This window comes from Lolium perenne, chromosome 2 (assembly GCF_019359855.2).
Source record: "Lolium perenne isolate Kyuss_39 chromosome 2, Kyuss_2.0, whole genome shotgun sequence".
Taxonomy (NCBI): domain Eukaryota; kingdom Viridiplantae; phylum Streptophyta; class Magnoliopsida; order Poales; family Poaceae; genus Lolium; species Lolium perenne.
This window is the reverse complement of record NC_067245.2, coordinates 2,182,519-2,199,318: the sequence shown is the minus strand read 5'-3', so window position 1 is coordinate 2,199,318 and position 16,800 is coordinate 2,182,519. Positions and strand designations below refer to the sequence as shown.

Here is a 16,800-nt window from a genome sequence, read left to right as displayed (position 1 = left end):
CAATGATTGTGACATGCCTTCACTCGGAAGGACGTTCACTGTATAGAAATCTATAGAGAGGGAGAGGGAGAGAAAATTCATTTGAGATTTATCAAAGGGGAGTGGATAAAGGCACATGAACATACAAATAAATGTCAGAATAAGAAAGTTAGCGTCTGATATGGAATCCCGATGACCCCTCTCGGGTATTCGCTGCGTTTTTTTGTTAAAGATGCGATTTGATTTCAACTGGATAGTATGAACCGGTGGCATTTGGTATGTAAATAGGTGCAAGTGTGACACCGGAGGATGTGACACCATTCCACGTATCATCGTCATATATAATTTCTGCTCTAATAGTAAAGATCTGGGAAAAGGAAAGTGTACCGTGTAAGTACGTTCTTCGAAGAAGATGAACCAAACGAAACTTGATAGCCGCTCCAACAAAGGGAAGCAGGAAATTGACAAAGTTGCTGAAAAGGAAATGGTACAAGCAAGAGAGGCCCGCCGGCCGCGAGTGGCTCTAGGACTATCTAGCTAGGTGGGCATACGCGCGCGCGCGGATTGTAATCAAGAAAGGAAATTGAGCTAGGGTAGCGCTCTTATTTCATGATCGACATGGCATGGCGCGCGGCATGCCATAAGATCGAGGCCTTAAGCAGAGGCGACGAAGGTGTTAGGGGCGGTCAGTTCCAGCCCGTTAACCTTGAAGCAGTTGCGGCGGACCTCCCCTATTATGGCCGGTTTGCCTTCCAGATGTGCGAGATTGCTCATGGAGGTGCTGAAGGTCGAGAAGAACCACCCCTGGTCGGCGGCGAAGAAGTCGACCAACTGGTTTATGGTGGCGTTGAGGGTGAGCTGCATGTCGGAGTGGAGCACACCCGTCCTGTTCTGGAGGTTCTTGTAGTAATAGTTGTCGAAGGTGTTAGGGGTGGTGACGTCGAGGTCCTGCAGGGGGGCGACAGGGAAATAAGTGCAGTTGTTCTTGAGCCTCTGCACGAACTCGTCGTTCTCGCCATCGCGGTTCATGAAGCTGCCGCAGCTCGCCTTGCCGATGGTGTGCGCGCCGGAGAGCGCGACGAGGTCGACCTCGTTCAGGCCGCGGCTGGCAAAGGCTTCGACGAGCTGGTTGACGTCGAGGTCGGGGCTGGGAATGGCCCTGACTTGCTGGGTTGTGGCCGGCCCGAGGCTGTCCTTGCGGCCGAGGGGCAGTAGGTACCCTGGCACCAGGTTCCCCGGCACGCCGGACTGCATCACGGCGTGCTTGGTCGCGAGGTTGGAGATGTCGGCGCACGAGACGATGGCCCCGCGAGACGCGCATGACAGCGCAGTGGCTGTGCTCGGCAGTGGCCAGCCAGCCCGCCCGTGTTCGACTCCCAGGGGGAGCGAATTTGCGGGTGTCTCACCGGGGGCTCTGGGTCCCTAATAAAATCCCCTCCACACATATGTGCCACAACTACTAGCTCCTAGGGACACTCAAATTATGTGTGCTGTGTGTATAGTTCTAGAGTCTACATTGTGCACTAGTGGTGTGGGTGTGTGTGGTGTTAGTGTGGTGTTTTGTTTGTGCATAATTTATTATACTACAGCTGTAACACAGATCGAGGGGCCTCAAAAAAAAAAAAAAAAAAAAAAAAAAAAAAGACGATGGCCCCGCATTCCTGGTGCACCGTCTCGCGGATGCTCTCGATGAGGTCCAGTGCGCTCTGCCGCAGCCCCACGTTCTGCGGCATCTTCAGCTCGCTGTTTGCTCCGGTCAGTAGAATCGACCCATCGCAGCCCTGCAAATCGCAAACAAGATATTTATTTATTTATATATATATGTATGTATATATGTATGTATATATGTATGTATGTTAGTATGTACATATTTGAAAGTGAAAGGAACTCAAATAATTATGTATCTATGCATCATGTACGCACCTGGGGGAAGCAGTCGTGGAAAAAGATTCGGAGGAGGCCAGCGACAACCCCAACATCGCTCTCAATCGCCCTCTCCACGGCCTCGCGCACCATGATCTCCAGGGTGGGGCACGTATCCTTGTAGAAGTCATATGACAGGCCGTCGGGGAGTTGCCGGATGCCGCCGGTGGTCATCGAGATCAAGGACGGCCGCGTCGACATAGCTGCCGGGAACAGCAGCGCTGCCACGATCAGGCCCATCGCCGTGGCCAGCATTGCCGCCCTGCTCAGCCCCGCCATTGCTAGCTACTTCCTTGCTTACAGCTATGACCGGGTGAGTGAGTGAGGGAGTGAGAGTGTGGCTTCCTCACGTCCAGGATGGTGCCATTTTATAGCGGACGGGCCAGATCTAGAGTTAGGATGGCTAATTAACCAGTGTTTGGATGGCTGACCCGAGTTGAAATACTACGTACTATAGTTGAGTACAACAGATCCAGAGCCAGCTGCGGGAAGGCCACGTGGAAGGTTACCACGCATGCACGTGTGCTCTAAAAAATGCGAGAGGTGCTTGCGGCTAAATACTAGCCAGATTAGATCGATCAGCCAAACACGTGTTTTGTCATGCCCTAGACCTCGGGAGGCCGTCTTATATTCAACATGCATCGTACGTAGTGACAAATAGGAAAACAACGTTCTCTCTCTCCAGGAGGCGAACCCACTTTTCGCTCTCGGCGACCAGTTTTCCGGCGTCGTTTTCTGGCGGTTCCTCTTCGCCATCGACCTCCCGGTCGTTGGTGGAGGGGGACCGCCGGATTCCTCGCTCGGATTTGTGTAGCTGTAGGTGTAGATAGCCTTCGTAGCTTGGTGTTCGGCCGGTCGTCGCTCACCGGCGATGTCTTCGGTTTCGAATAAATTCCCTTCAGTTCTGGCTCCAATACGGCGGTTCCTGCTGTTGTCGGGATCAGATCTGGGAGGGCTTCGTTCCGGGCGGGCTCGGCGTTGCGGCGACAACGATTCCGTGGCGGATTTTGGTTCTCCAGCTCGGTCGACGCGACGAGATGTACTCCGCCATCGTCGTGGAGCTTGCGAGACTCTACACAGGAGTATCCTGACGCTCGCCGCTTTCTGTGACGGGCGTGGCTGGCGGGGGTTGGTGTTTGTTCCAGAGATGGGAAAGTGGTTCGTGGCCGGCGGATTGGTGCTTCTTCCTCGACGACGTCGACGGAGGGAGGCTGGTCCGGAGCTCGGCGAGCGTGAGGATTTCCCTCGGCCGACGCGCCACATCGACAAGTTATCCGCCGTTCACGGTGGAGCTCACTCGAGGTCCACAAAGCAGCTTGTCTGCGATGGCGCTCCGATGGGCTTGGTTTTCAAGGTTCTCCATCCCCTGTTCCTCCGGCCGGTGCTCCGGCGGCGGTGGGGATTGGGGACGGGAGATGCTGTGTTGCACAAGGATTCGAGGGGCTTCTTTGTAATTTTTGTTCTTTGGGGTCCTTTGTGTATTTTCTCTGGGACACCTGTCCCTCTAGAGCCTTCTTTTGGCTACGTGTGTTGTACTCCTGTCTGCTTGTTAGCTGAGTGAATGAACACGTGGTTTTTCTCAAAAAAAAACGTTATACTCCACGGTAGATGGATCCGTTTCAGTGGTAACTTTTGGAGCACCGATCGACGATGCAAGATATCTGGGTCTGTTGCCTGCCACGTGATTCATTTCAACAAGATGAGTACACGCGCGAGGTGCTCGCTCTGCTCAACAAGTTGACCAAATAGTAGGTACTCCCACCAACCCATAATTCGTCTGAATTTTAATTTAAATTTAAACTAAAATCATGACGCTTATCATAAACTTGATGTAGTATAACAATATTTTGCAAGCTGGGACCGAGACCGTAGATAGGAACGAAGATGGGCCTTGGGAATTCCTCATGACTGAAAGCTTAATGTCGATAATCTATAGTGTAGAAGGGTTTGGGGGGAAGCCTCACACGTATAATGACGTGGGGTTTCGGTGTTTATATAATAGGCCAGAGGCCTAGGGTTTGGTTAAAATTACAATACAGTCCTACTGTAAATACAATATGTGCAATCTAACACCTCCCCGCAGTCCTAGCGGGAGGTTCTCGGACGTTGAGACGGGACCGAAAGTCGAGGAAGAGCTGACTCGGTAATCCCTTCATCATGACATCCACGAACTAGTGGGAGGACGGAACATGTAGAACACAGACCTCTCCCAAGGACACCTTCTCGCGGACGAAGTGGATGTCTATCTCAATGTGTTTGGTACGTTTATGTTGCACCGGATTGGAGGACATGTAGATGGCGGAGACGTTGTCACAGTAGACAACCGTGGCAGAGCTCAGGGGGCGATGAAGTTCCGGGAGCAACTGGCGGAGCCAACAGCACTCGGCGACGGCGTGGGCGACGGCGCGGTACTCAGCCTCTGCAGAGGAACGGGACACAGCTTGGAGGACCAAGAGATGAGACTATCACCGAAGTAGACGCAGTAACCGGAGGTGGAGCGGCGCGAGTCCGGACAGCTTGCCCAGTCGGCGTCGGAGTAGGCCACAAGGGCGGTCGACGAGGAGGCGTGGAGCTGGAGGCCAAACTCCACGAGATCCAAGTGAGACGTGCGCAGAGCATGCATGTGAAGACAGGCCTGCCGAACAGCGTAGGAGATATCGGGGCGCGTCAGTGTGAGGTACTGAAGACTGCCCACGATGCTCCTGTAGTCGGTGGCGTCGGGAAGAAGCTAGCCATCGGAAGCGGAGAGCTTCGAGGACGTGTCGACCGGTGTAGGCGAGGGGTGACAGTCAGATATGCCAGCCCGCTGTAGAATGTCCAGAGCATACTGTCGATGTGTGATACGTCCCCGACGTATCCATAATTTCTGTCTTTCCATGCTTGTTTTATGACAATACTTACATGTTTTGCTTGCACTTTATGATGATTTCATGCATTTTCCGGAACTAACCTATTAACGAGATGCCACAGTGCCAGTTCCTGTTTTCTGCTGTTTTTTGTTCCAGAAAGGCTGTTCGGGCAATATTATCGGAATTGGACGAAATCACCGCCAAACCTCCTATTTTTCCCGGAAGGCTCCAACACCGAAGAAGAGTCGGAGAGGGCCCAGGGGGCCACCACACCACATGGCGGCGCGGGCTGACCCCGGCCGCGCCGGCCTAGGGTGTGGCGCCCTGTGTGCCCCTCGCGCCGCCTCTTCGCCTATAAAATCCCTTTCGACCTAAAAACGCAGTACCAATTGACGAAACTCCAGAAAGACTCCAGGGGCGTCGCCACCATCGCGAAACTCCAATTCGGGGGACAGAAGTCTCTGTTCCGGCACCCTGCCGGGATGGGGAAGTGCCCCCGGAAGCCATCTCCATCAACGCCATCGCCTCCATCATGCTCCGTGAGTAGTTCCCCCATGGACTACGGGTTCTAGATGTAGCTAGTTGGTATTCTCTCCTCCATGTACTTCAATACAATGATCTCATGAGCTGCCTTACATGATTGAGATTCATCTGATGTAATCGGTGTTGTGTTTGTTGGGATCCGATGGATGATACATTATGATTAGTCTATCTATAAAGTTTGTGAAGTTATTGTTGCTGCAATCTTGTTATTCTTAATGCTTGTCACTAGGGCCCGAGTGGCATGATCTTAGATTTGAGCTCTATACTTATTGCTTAGATTGTATCTACAAGTTGTATGCACATGTCACTATCCGGAACCAAAGGCCCCGAAGTGACAGAAATCGGGACAACCGGAGGGGATGGTGGCGATGTGAGGGACACATGTTTTCACGGAGTGTTAATGCTTTGCTCCGGTGCTCTATTAAAAGGAGTACCTTAATATACAGTAGTTTCCCTTGAGGCCCGGCTGCCACCGGCTGGTAGGACAATAGATGTTGTGCAAGTTTCTCATTGCGAGCACGTACGACTAAATATGGAAAACATGCCTACATGATTAATGAATTGATGTTCTTTCTTAATGCTTTATCAATCCTATCAATTGCCCAACTGTAATTTGTTCACCCAACACTTGTTATTGGAGAGTTGCCACTAGTGAAGATAGCTGGGAACCCCGGTCCATCTTTCATCATCATATACTCGTTCTACATGTCACTGGAAGTAGTATCAACTATCTACTGGTGCCATTACCTTTGTGTTACTATTACTGCTGCTGTGTTACTGTTACTATTGCTCTCATATTACTGCTGCTTTCACATCACCCCTGTTACTAGTGCTTTTCCAGGTGCAGCTGAATTGACAACTCAGTTGTTAAGACTTATAAGTATTCTTTACGTCCCCTTGTGTCGAATCAATAAATTTTGGTTTTACTTCCCTCGAAGACTATCGTGATCCCCTATACTTGTGGGTTATCAAGACTGTTTTCTGGCGCCGTTGCCGGGGAGGCATAGCTCTACTCATAAGTTCACCTGGGGAGTACACTCTACCTCTCTCTCTGCTTTTATTTTGTTTTATTTTGTTTTGCTTAGTTTTCTTTTGTCTAGTTTATTTGTGCTTAGTTTATTACTGTCTAGTATTATTTTGCTTAGTTTACTTTTGTTTAGTTTCTTTTTGTCTTGTTTTACTTTTCTCATATATCAAAAAATCCATAAAAATTTGAAAAACCGAAAAATTAAAAACTGCTGTTATGGGAGAACCAACAACCTACTTGGAGCTTATGGAATGTTATAATTGTTATAGGGAATCAAGAACTGGTAAAATAATGAGTGCTATGATAGAAAAATTGAATACAATTGCTAGAATCTTGCTTAGACGCCATGATATAAACTGTTGCTCTCAACAGGATACTAAACATCTTAAATTTCAATGTGGTTTTAGTGAGGAATTTTTAATTAAGAACTATAATCGGAATTGCTATATTCATTATGGGTTCGAAGAGGTAGAACAATTTGTCTTATTTATGGGAGCCTCCGAGATAGAATCCTTCATGGTTGAGAATTATGAAACTTGTGCTATTTGTAAGGACCTTAAAGATTATGTCTCTACTATCCTTAATTCTTGCATAGAATGCTACAATAGGAATCCTTATATCCTTGATTATAAAGAGAGACACATTAATGCACAAGAATGCACTCACAATTTGCAGGAACCTGTGGAAGAAGAAATTGATGAACCTGAAAGCTCATTGGATGAAAAAGAGGAGGAAATTGATGAACCTGAAAGCTCATTGGATGAAAAAGAAGAGGAGAGCGACGAACAAAAGGAGGAAGAATGGAGTAGCTACCCATGCCAACCTTCTAATGAGAGTAACTCTTTATCTCTTACACTATTTGATTGTCCTCCATGCTTACCGAAAGATGTTGAATGTTATGTTCCTGTGGATTCTCTTGAAATATTTCCTATAAGTAAAACTTGTGAGAATAATTATGCTGCTGTTATATATGATAATCCATGCTACTTTGATAAATCTTATGATAATGTTTTGTTTGTGCCTGATGTCGAAATGCATGGTACTAAAGAATTTTGCTTGGCAAATGTTTATGATAAAGCTCTAGATGATGGTCCTAAGTTACTTGATAATATTAATTGTACTACTAATGAAAATGGGATTGGAGAGTTCTTGACTTATTCTATGAGTCCCATATCTCTTGAGATTGATCAATCATTATGTTATATTATTAATAAAAGTAAGTTTGAAAGTTTTTATTCCACTATTCTTGAACTTGATAAAAATTATGTGTTTAGAAATTATGAAAAGTATGCTGCATGTGATAGTTATATTGTTGAGTTTGTTCATGAAGCTACTGAAAATTATTATGAGAGAGGAAAATATGGTAGTAGAAATTTTCATGGTACTAATACACCTCTCTATATGCTAAAATTGTTGAAGTTACACTTGTTCTATCTTCTTATGCTTGTCACTTTGTTCTTCATGAATTTATTTGTGTACAAGATTCCTTTGCATAGGAAGCATGTTAAACTTAAATGTGTTTTGAATTTGCCTCTTGATGCTCTCTTTTGCTTCAAATACTATTTCTTGCGAGTGCATCATTAAAACTGCTGAGCCCATCTTGATGGCTATAAAGAAAGAACTTCTTGGGAGATAACCCATGTGTTATTTTGCTACAGTACTTTGTTTTATATTTGTGTCTTGGAAGTTTTTTACTACTGTAGCAACCTCTACTTATCTTAGTTTTGTGTTTTGTTGTGCCAAGTGAAGCCTCTAATCGAAGGTTGATACTAGATTTGGATTTCTGCGCAGAAACAGATTTCTATCTGTCACGAATCTGGGCTGTTTTCTCTGTAGGTAACTCAGACAAATATGCCACTTTACGTGCATGTTCCTCAGATATGTACGCAACTTTCATTAGTTTTGAGTTTTCTGATTTGAGCAACGGAAGTATTTATTTAAAATTCGTCTTTACTGGCTGTTCTGTTTTGACAGATTCTGTCTCTGTTTTTTGCATTGTCTCTTGTGGACTTTAAGCGAGGTTTTCTACACGTGGAGAGCTGTAGCTAATGTTTTATTGAGTTCTTGCAATGTGTCACTACAGGACCAAGGTGGATTCAAAATTTTTGAGTACTACCCTCTAATGAAGTTTATGAGAAGTTTGGTGTGAAGGAAGTTTTCAAGGGTCAAGATAGGAGGATGATATATGATCAAGAAGAGTGAAAAGTCTAAGCTTGGGGATGCCCCCGTGGTTCATCCCTGCATATTTCAAGAAGACTCAAGCGTCTAAGCTTGGGGATGCCCAAGGCATCCCCTTCTTCATCAACTTATCAGGTTCCTCCCCTGAAACTATATTTTTATTCGGTCACATCATATGTGCTTTACTTGGAGCGTCTGTGTGCTTTTATTTTTGTTTGTGTTTGAATAAATTCGGATCCTAGCAATCCTTGTTTGGGAGAGAGACACGCTCCGCTTTTTCATATGAACACTTGTTCTTCGTTTTACTTTTAATGTTCAATGATAAAAGTTGGAAGCTATAGCACTTATTATTATTTGGTTGGAAACAGAAAATGCCTCATAATGTCTTGGATAATTTGACACTTGGCAATTGTTTTGAGCTCTCAAATAGATTAAGTTTTTTTCATGTGGTTTAAACCTATTAGTGGAGAACTACCGTAAAGCTGGTTGAAATTGGTTTGCATAATTGATCTCTCTTAAGGTCTAGATATTTTCTGGTAAAGTGTTTGAGCAAAAAGGAAGACAGTGTAGAGTATTATAATGCTTGCGATATGTTCTTATGTAAGTTTTGCTGTACCGGTTCATACTTGTGTTTGCTTCAAATAACCTTGCTAGCCTGAGCCTTGTATCGAGAGGGAATACTTCTCGTGCATCCAAATCCTTGAGCCAACCACTATGCCATTTGTGTCCACCATACCTACCTACTATGTGGTATTTTCTGCCATTCCAAGTAAATACTTCATGTGCTACCTTTAAACAATTCAAAATTTACTATCTCTTATTTGTGTCAATGTTTTATAGCTCATGAGGAAGTATGTGGTGTTTTATCTTTCAATCTTGTTGGGCAGCTTTCACCAATGGACTAGTGGCTTCATCCGCTTATCCAATAATTTTGCAAAAAGAGCTGGCGCGGGGTTCCCAGCCCCCAATTAATTAACTTTATTAATAATTCTCTTCACATGTTTTGCTCTGATTCATCAGTAAGCAACTTAATTTTGCAAATAGACACTCCTCCATGGTATGAGATTGTTGGAAGGCACCCGAGGATTCGGTTAGCCATGGCTTGTGTGAGCAAAGATTGGGAGGAGTGTCAACCATAAATAAAACTAAAGTACATGTGTAAACAAAAGAGAAGAGGGATGATCTACCTTGCTGGTAGAGATAACGTCCTTCATGGGAGCCGCTCTTTGAAAGTCTGTTTAGCAAGGGGGTTAGAGTGCCCACTACCATTCGTTGACAACAACAAACACCTCTCAAAACTTTACTTTTATGCTCTCTATATGATTTCAAAACTTAAAAAGCTCTAGCACATGATTTAATCCCTGCTTCCCTCTGCGAAGGGCCTTTCTTTTACTTTATGTTGAGTCAGTTTACCTACTTCCTTCCACCTTAGAAGCAAACACTTGTGTTAACTGTGCATTGATTCTTACATACTTGCTTATTTGCATTCATCATATTACTTTATGTTGACAATTATCCATGAGATATGCATGTTGAAAGTTGAAAGCAACTGCTGAAACTTATATCTTCCTTTGTGTTGCTTCGATGCCTTTACTTTGAATTTATTGCTTTATGAGTTAACTCTTGTGCAAGACTTTTGATGCTTGTCTTGAAAGTACTATTCATGAAAAGTTTTGCTATATGTTATCTACTTGTTAGCAACTATAGATCATTGCCTTGAGTCACTTCATTCATTTCATATGCTTGTAATAGTATGATCAAGGTTATGTAAGTAGCATGTCACTACAGAAATTATTCTTTTTATCGTTTACCTGCTCGGGACGAGCAGGAACTAAGCTTGGGGATGCTGATACGTCCCCAACGTATCCATAATTTCTGTCTTTCCATGCTTGTTTTATGACAATACTTACATGTTTTGCTTGCACTTTATGATGATTTCATGCATTTTCCGGAACTAACCTATTAACGAGATGCCACAGTGCCAGTTCCTGTTTTCTGCTGTTTTTGGTTCCAGAAAGGCTGTTCGGGCAATATTCTCGGAATTGGACGAAATCAACGCCAAACCTCCTATTTTTCCCGGAAGGCTCCAGAACACCGAAGAAGAGTCGGAGAGGGCCCAGGGGGCCACCACACCACATGGCGGCGCGGGCCAGACCCTGGCCGCGCCGGCCTAGGGTGTGGCGCCCCCAGGTGCCCCCCTGCGCCGCCTCTTCGCCTATAAAATCCCTTTCGACCTAAAAACGCACTACCAATTGACGAAACTACAGAAAGACTCCAGGGGCGCCGCCACCATCGCGAAACTCCAATTCGGGGGACAGAAGTCTCTGTTTCGGCACCCTGCTGGGACGGGGAAGTGCCCCCGGAAGCCATCTCCATCAACGCCATCGCCTCCATCATGCTCCGTGAGTAGTTCCCCCATGGACTACGGGTTCTAGCTGTAGCTAGTTGGTATTCTCTCCTCCATGTACTTCAATACAATGATCTCATGAGCTGCCTTACATGATTGAGATTCATCTGATGCAATCGGTGTTGTGTTTGTTGGGATCCGATGGATGATACATTATGATTAGTCTATCTATAAAGTTTGTGAAGTTATTGTTGCTGCAATCTTGTTATTCTTAATGCTTGTCACTAGGGCCCGAGTGGCATGATCTTAGATTTGAGCTCTATACTTATTGCTTAGATTGTATCTACAAGTTCTATGCACATGTCACTGTCCGGAACCAAAGGCCCCGAAGTGACAGAAATCGGGACAACCGGAGGGGATGGTGGTGATGTGAGGGACACATGTTTTCACGGAGTGTTAATGCTTTGCTCCGGTGCTCTATTAAAAGGAGTACCTTAATATCCAGTAGTTTCCCTTGAGGCCCGGCTGCCACCGGCTGGTAGGACAATAGATGTTGTGCAAGTTTCTCATTGCGAGCACGTACGACTAAATATGGAAAACATGCCTACATGATTAATGAATTGATGTTCTTTCTTAATGCTTTATCAATCCTATCAATTGCCCAACTGTAATTTGTTCACCCAACACTTGTTATTGGAGAGTTGCCACTAGTGAAGATAGCTGGGAACCCCGGTCCATCTTTCATCATCATATACTCGTTCTACATGTCACTGGAAGTAGTATCAACTATCTTCTGGTGCCATTACCTCTGTGTTACTATTACTGCTGCTGTGTTACTGTTACTATTGCTCTCATATTACTGCTGCTTTCACATCACCCCTGTTACTAGTGCTTTTCCAGGTGCAGCTGAATTGACAACTCAGTTGTTAAGGCTTATAAGTATTCTTTACCTCCCCTTGTGTCGAATCAATAAATTTGGGTTTTACTTCCCTCGAAGACTATCGCGATCCCCTATACTTGTGGGTTATCAATGTGACAGAAAGAGACCAGCCGACGACCGGCTGACCTTCATACCCAGGAAGTAGTGGAGGTCCCCAAGATCAGTCATGGCGAGCTCGCTATGAAGATGCGCAAGGAGCCCCTCAAGAAAACTCGTCGACGAGGCGGTGACGATGATGTCGTCCATATAGAGCAGTAAGTATGCCGTGTCTGCCGCATAGTGGAGGACAAACAGAGTGGCGATGTAGGAGGCGAACCGGTGGTACCAGGCACGAGGGGCCTGCTTCAAGCCGTACATGGACTTGTGGAGGTGACAGACGTGGTCAGGGCGAGAGGCATAAAAAACCCAGGGGGCTGCTGACAGTAGACCACCTCGTCCAGGGAGCCATGCAGGAACACATTCTTCACATCAAGCTGCCGTATGGGCCAAGAGCCGGAGACAGAAATGTGAAGAACGAGACGGATCATATCAGGCTTGACAAACAGGGCTGAAAGTCTCCTCGTAGTCGATGCAGGGGCGCTGGGAGTACCCACGAACGACCCATCGGGCCTTGTTGCGCGCAAGGGTGCCATCCGAGTGGAACTTTTGACGAAAGATCCACTTGCCAGTGACGACGTTGGCACGCGAAGGGCGAGGAACGAGAGACCAAGTGTTGTTGTTGATGAGAGCCTGGTACTCATCAGACATGGCAGCACGCCACTAAGGATCCTGAATTGCCTGGCGAAAGGTGGTGGGGACGACATCAGTGACGGAGTCCACGGTGGAGAGGTTGAGCCTGTCCACGGGACGCACTTGGCATCCGGAGCGCGTGCAGCGAGGGTTGGAGGCCCCACTCGAGGAGGCCGTTGGGGCAGCGTCGGCAGTAGCCGTGGCAGGGACACCCAGCCCAGGACCCGGTTGGACCGGCCTGGGGACCGGTTGTGCCAGCCCAGGGTCCGGTTGGACCGGCTTGTGCGCTGGGATGACCGGCCCATAGCCCGGTCTGACCGGCGTGGCAACCGGCTGCTCGGCTGGGCGAGGCGGCGGCGAGGCAGGGGCGCTCGAGGCCGGGGCGGGCGCACTCGGGGCCGGCGCTGGGGTGCGTGGGGCCGGTGCAGGAGCTCGCGGTGGTGGCACGGTCGGCGTGCCGAAGAGGTCATCGAGTCCGCGCGGCGCAGGAGGCGCAGGCGCAGATGACGAAGCTGCATGCTGAAAAGGAAAAACTGTCTCGTCGAAGACAACATGTGGTGAGACGAGAATTCTTCCTGTGACAGGGTTAAGGCAGCGATAACCACGATGGTTGGAGGGATACCCAAGAAAGACACATGCCATGGAACGTGCACTGAGCTTGTGTGGGGCGGTGGACGCGATGTTAGGATAAGAAAGGCAACCGAAGACTCGAAGATCAGTGTATGAGGGAGGACAACCATGGAGGCATGTGTAGGGAACCTGGGATTTTATGGCTGTACTAGGACGGCGATTAAGCAAGTATGTGGCAGTAGCCAGAGCCTCGGCCGAAAAAGGAGCTGGGATGTGAGCCTGGAACATAAGGGTGCACATAGTATCATTAATGGTACGGTGTCGTGGGTGGTGAGGAGAGTATCAACAGTCTTGTTGAGGAACTCGGTACCGTTATCTGTCTGAAGAGAGCGAATACTGACACCAAACTGTTGCGCGCATAAACGAAAAAGGTTTCGAGAGTGCAGGCAGTACAAGACTTGTTGCAAAGTGGAAAGGACCAATAAAAGTGAGAGTAGTCGTCGACAATGACAAGGTAATATCGGAAACCAGAGGTGCTTATAATTGGAGATGTCCACAAATCACAATGTATCAAATCGAAGATAGCACTAGACGCTGTAGTAGACTGACGAAACGGTAAACGTACGTGCTTGCCAAGCTGACATGCATGACACACCCGAGTACGACTAAATTTATTACACTTGATAAAATCTAGATGCTGAAGAGCCGACATGGCATCATGCCCAGGATGTCCAAGACGCTGGTGCCATAGCTCGGCGGTGGCGGTGACGACCAAAGCGGTGGAGGAAGAACGGCGAAAGCTGCTCCTCCCGGGAAAAGTGTAGAGATCTCCATCACTATTGCAACGAAGAATCACGCGACGGGTCTTCATGTCCTTCATAGAGAAGCCAAAGGTGTCAAACTCAATGGAACACATATTATCACGGGTAAACTTGCGAACCGAAAGCAAATTGCGAATAATGTGCGGTACTAGGAGTACATGGTTGAGTCGAAAGATGTGACCAGAAGGTGTGCGAAAGGAGGTGAAACCAGAAGAGGCAATATGGATGGTGGTGCCATCCCCGACGGTGACGAAGTGAGGAGTGCGAAGGGGGAGGAACGAGTGAGGTTACCATCATCGTTGGTCATGTGTGAGGACGCGCCTGAGTCCATGACCCAACCACCTTGCTGAAGCGCGAGGTTGTTGAGGGCGGCGATGAGAGCCGAGCTGTCCCACGTACGTCGAGGTTGACAGCGCAGTGGCGGTGTAGGCCTGGGGGCGAGGGCCCAGGATGCCCTGTCCAGAGGAGGGGGCGCGCCACTGGCCAGCACCCGGGGAGAAGCAGACCCACGGGCCGGTCGGGGCCAGCGTGCGGGCGGGCTAGGTGCCCTGGGTGGCGCCTCCACCCTGGCGTCCGCTGGTGCGGCCCTTCTGCTTGGCCGGCTGCTTGCCCTTGCCGGCGCCCGTGCCAGGAGCGGAACCGTCACCGCGGCAGCCGGGGCCAGGGCATGGAGAGGCGGGACCTCGGGCCTGGGCGACGAGAGCGGTGGTGGTGGAGGTGGCCGCCGCGTTGGCCTGCTGCATCTCCTCCCTCAGGAGCATCGCCCTGGTGCGGAGGAAGGTTGGCAGCGGGTCGGTCGTGGAGATGACCGTGGCAGCGGAGGCGAAGCGAGGGTCGAGGCCGCGCAGGGTGTTGAGGATGAGGGCGCGGTCACTCACGGGAGAGTCGTTGTCGGAGAGCGCACCGGCGAGGTGCTTCTGGCGGCGACAGTACTCGTGGATGGAGAGGGATCCCTGCACAAGCTGGCGAAAGTCATTGTCAAGGTAGATGGTTTTGTTCGCCTTGTTCGCGGTGAAGAGGTCGCGTGCCGCGAGCCACAGCTGACGCGCGATCTGATTCCCCGCAAGGATCATGTCTGCGACGTCTTCGTCGATGTCGGCGTGGAGGTGGTTGAGGACGGTGTAGTCGGTGGTGGCCCACTTGGCATTGGTGGGGGCGGCGGCGACGGTGCCGTCGACGTGGCCGAGGTAGCCGGAGTGGCCTAGGGAAGCACACATGTAGATGCACCACTTGGAGTAGTTCTCGGCGGTGAAGGAGAGGAGCACGGGGCCGGCATGACGCGGGGCGCCGGCGGGTACGAGGGCGGCGGCCAAGGCAGCCGCAGGGGCAGAGGAGGCCCCGTCGGTGAGGGCGGTGAGCTCCATGGCAGCGGAAGGTGGGGTGGGGCTAGGGGTGGCGGCGGCCCGACCTAGGGCGGCGGTGGCCGAAGAGGCGGCGGCGGCTAGGGTTGGGAAGGGGCGGCGGTTAGGGTAGGACCGAGATCAGTCTGATACCATGTAGAAGGGTTTTGGGGGAAGCCTCACACGTATAATGACGTGGGGTTCCGGTGTTTATATAATAGGCCAGAGGCCTAGGGTTTGGTTACAATTACAATACAGTCCTACTGTAAATACAATATGTGCAATCTAACATATAGGGATGAATAGGTTCTACAAAAAATCTCTTGACTTGTTTGTAATTTTAAACTATGCGAATAAATAATGTGGCCTAATGCAAATAAAGTGGCGCACCCTATAAGACAAAATACATATATCAATAACTTCAATCTCGATGGTTATAACAAACTAAATAAGTGAAAACAAAATAACCAAAGCATGTGGAGACGACAATGTAACCCGATGCTCACTTCCTTGAGGGGGAGCTAGTCATCTTTGGAGAGGTGCGGTTACCGCAGTAGAGATGGAACTAAGAAAGAACCATCGACTATAACCCGAAAAGAACGGAGGACCCCGAACGGCACGAAAGCATACCTTCTTCTCCGTGAGCTTCTTCCATGAAGTAGGAGCTCTTTTCACTATGTGAAGACCTTGGGAAGGCCTTCGATCCCGTACAAATTTTCCGGTTCGATTACAATTTTGATTGCTCCCGCTGACCACTACCGCCCAGGAGTTCTCAACCTCCAAGAGTAACAAGATAGGAGAGAGAAACTTGAATCGATGGCTCAAATCAAAAAGTGTATGGTTGAACACATACAATGAAGTGTGGTGTTTTGAAGGCAAAGCTACATGTAATTCTTCATTTTTACAGACTCAAAATTTATATTTTAAAGTTTTAAAAAATAATACTAAACAAAATTCTAGTGGTAGTCAATGATGTATGCTACAATGTTGTAAAATCTCAATGCAAACTAATTTATATTCTAGGCTACACGAAATTGACAAATCTGATAAATTTATTGTCTTGAAATATGGACTATTCAATATAAAATTAGCATAATTTGTCGTTTTTATGTAGACTACAATATGAAATAGTTTGTATTAAGATTTTACATCATTGTAGTATACAACATTCGCTGTCTCTACTATACTTTTCGATTTTTTTTTAAATACGAGTTTTGGATGTTTATAAATAAAGGGCTACGCCTCTCATTTTAAGTTTTCCCACGTACAATGTCACATAAGGAGCTGGTTCTAGTTAGCTAACCAGGGTTGAGAGGATTAACAGTAGTAGTAGCTGCATCAACCGAGCGAAAGAGTGCAGAGACATCGACTACTTACACTGGAAAGCGATTGTTGGCCTCTCCGCTCCCGTCGCCTCCCCCGTGGGCGACCGGCCCCCCCGTCCTCCCTCCTTCCCCCGCTGGCGGCGGCGGTTTCCTTCTCTCCCGTGCGCTTGGGAGGCCCGACGGGGCGGGCTCGACCAGGCGGCGTTGGAGGGCGCAGGCTCCAGGCCAG

General features: G+C 48.2%; 2 protein-coding genes across 2 annotated transcripts; both read right to left on the bottom strand.

The window, feature by feature from the left end:
• Positions 1 to 351: 351 nt before the first annotated feature.
• Positions 352 to 2,235, bottom strand: LOC127329593 (peroxidase 66-like). The gene is made up of 3 exons (XM_051356087.2): positions 1,903 to 2,235; positions 1,637 to 1,760; positions 352 to 1,289 (listed from the first exon to the last, which is right to left on the bottom strand). The coding sequence occupies exons 1-3, from the start codon at positions 2,179 to 2,181 to the stop codon at positions 634 to 636; spliced, it is 1,059 nt and encodes a 352-aa protein (XP_051212047.1). The 5' UTR covers positions 2,182 to 2,235; the 3' UTR covers positions 352 to 633.
• A 2,002-nt stretch (positions 2,236 to 4,237) lies between these two features.
• Positions 4,238 to 12,143, bottom strand: LOC127337260 (uncharacterized mitochondrial protein AtMg00810-like). The gene is made up of 2 exons (XM_051364226.1): positions 11,913 to 12,143; positions 4,238 to 4,630 (listed from the first exon to the last, which is right to left on the bottom strand). Exons 1-2 carry the CDS (start codon positions 12,141 to 12,143, stop codon positions 4,238 to 4,240), a joined length of 624 nt encoding a protein of 207 aa, XP_051220186.1.
• Between the last annotated feature and the right edge of the window lie 4,657 nt (positions 12,144 to 16,800).

Bases quoted from the DNA above. Each gene is read 5' to 3' on its own strand.
- LOC127329593 (XM_051356087.2), bottom strand. From the start codon at position 2,181: ATGGCGGGGCTGAGCAGGGCGGCAATGCTGGCCACGGCGATGGGCCTG. The intron at 1,761-1,902 runs GTGCGTACATGA...TGCGATTTGCAG, and splicing joins TCCACGACTGCTTCCCCCAG to GGCTGCGATGGGTCGATTCT. The intron at 1,290-1,636 runs GCGGGGCCATCG...CATGCGCGTCTC, and splicing joins CGAGACGGTGCACCAGGAAT to GCGGGGCCATCGTCTCGTGC.
- LOC127337260 (XM_051364226.1), bottom strand. From the start codon at position 12,143: ATGTACGGCTTGAAGCAGGCCCCTCGTGCCTGGTACCACCGGTTCGCC. The intron at 4,631-11,912 runs GTCAGCCGGTCG...TCCGATGGCTAG, and splicing joins ACTACTTCCTGGGTATGAAG to CTTCTTCCCGACGCCACCGA.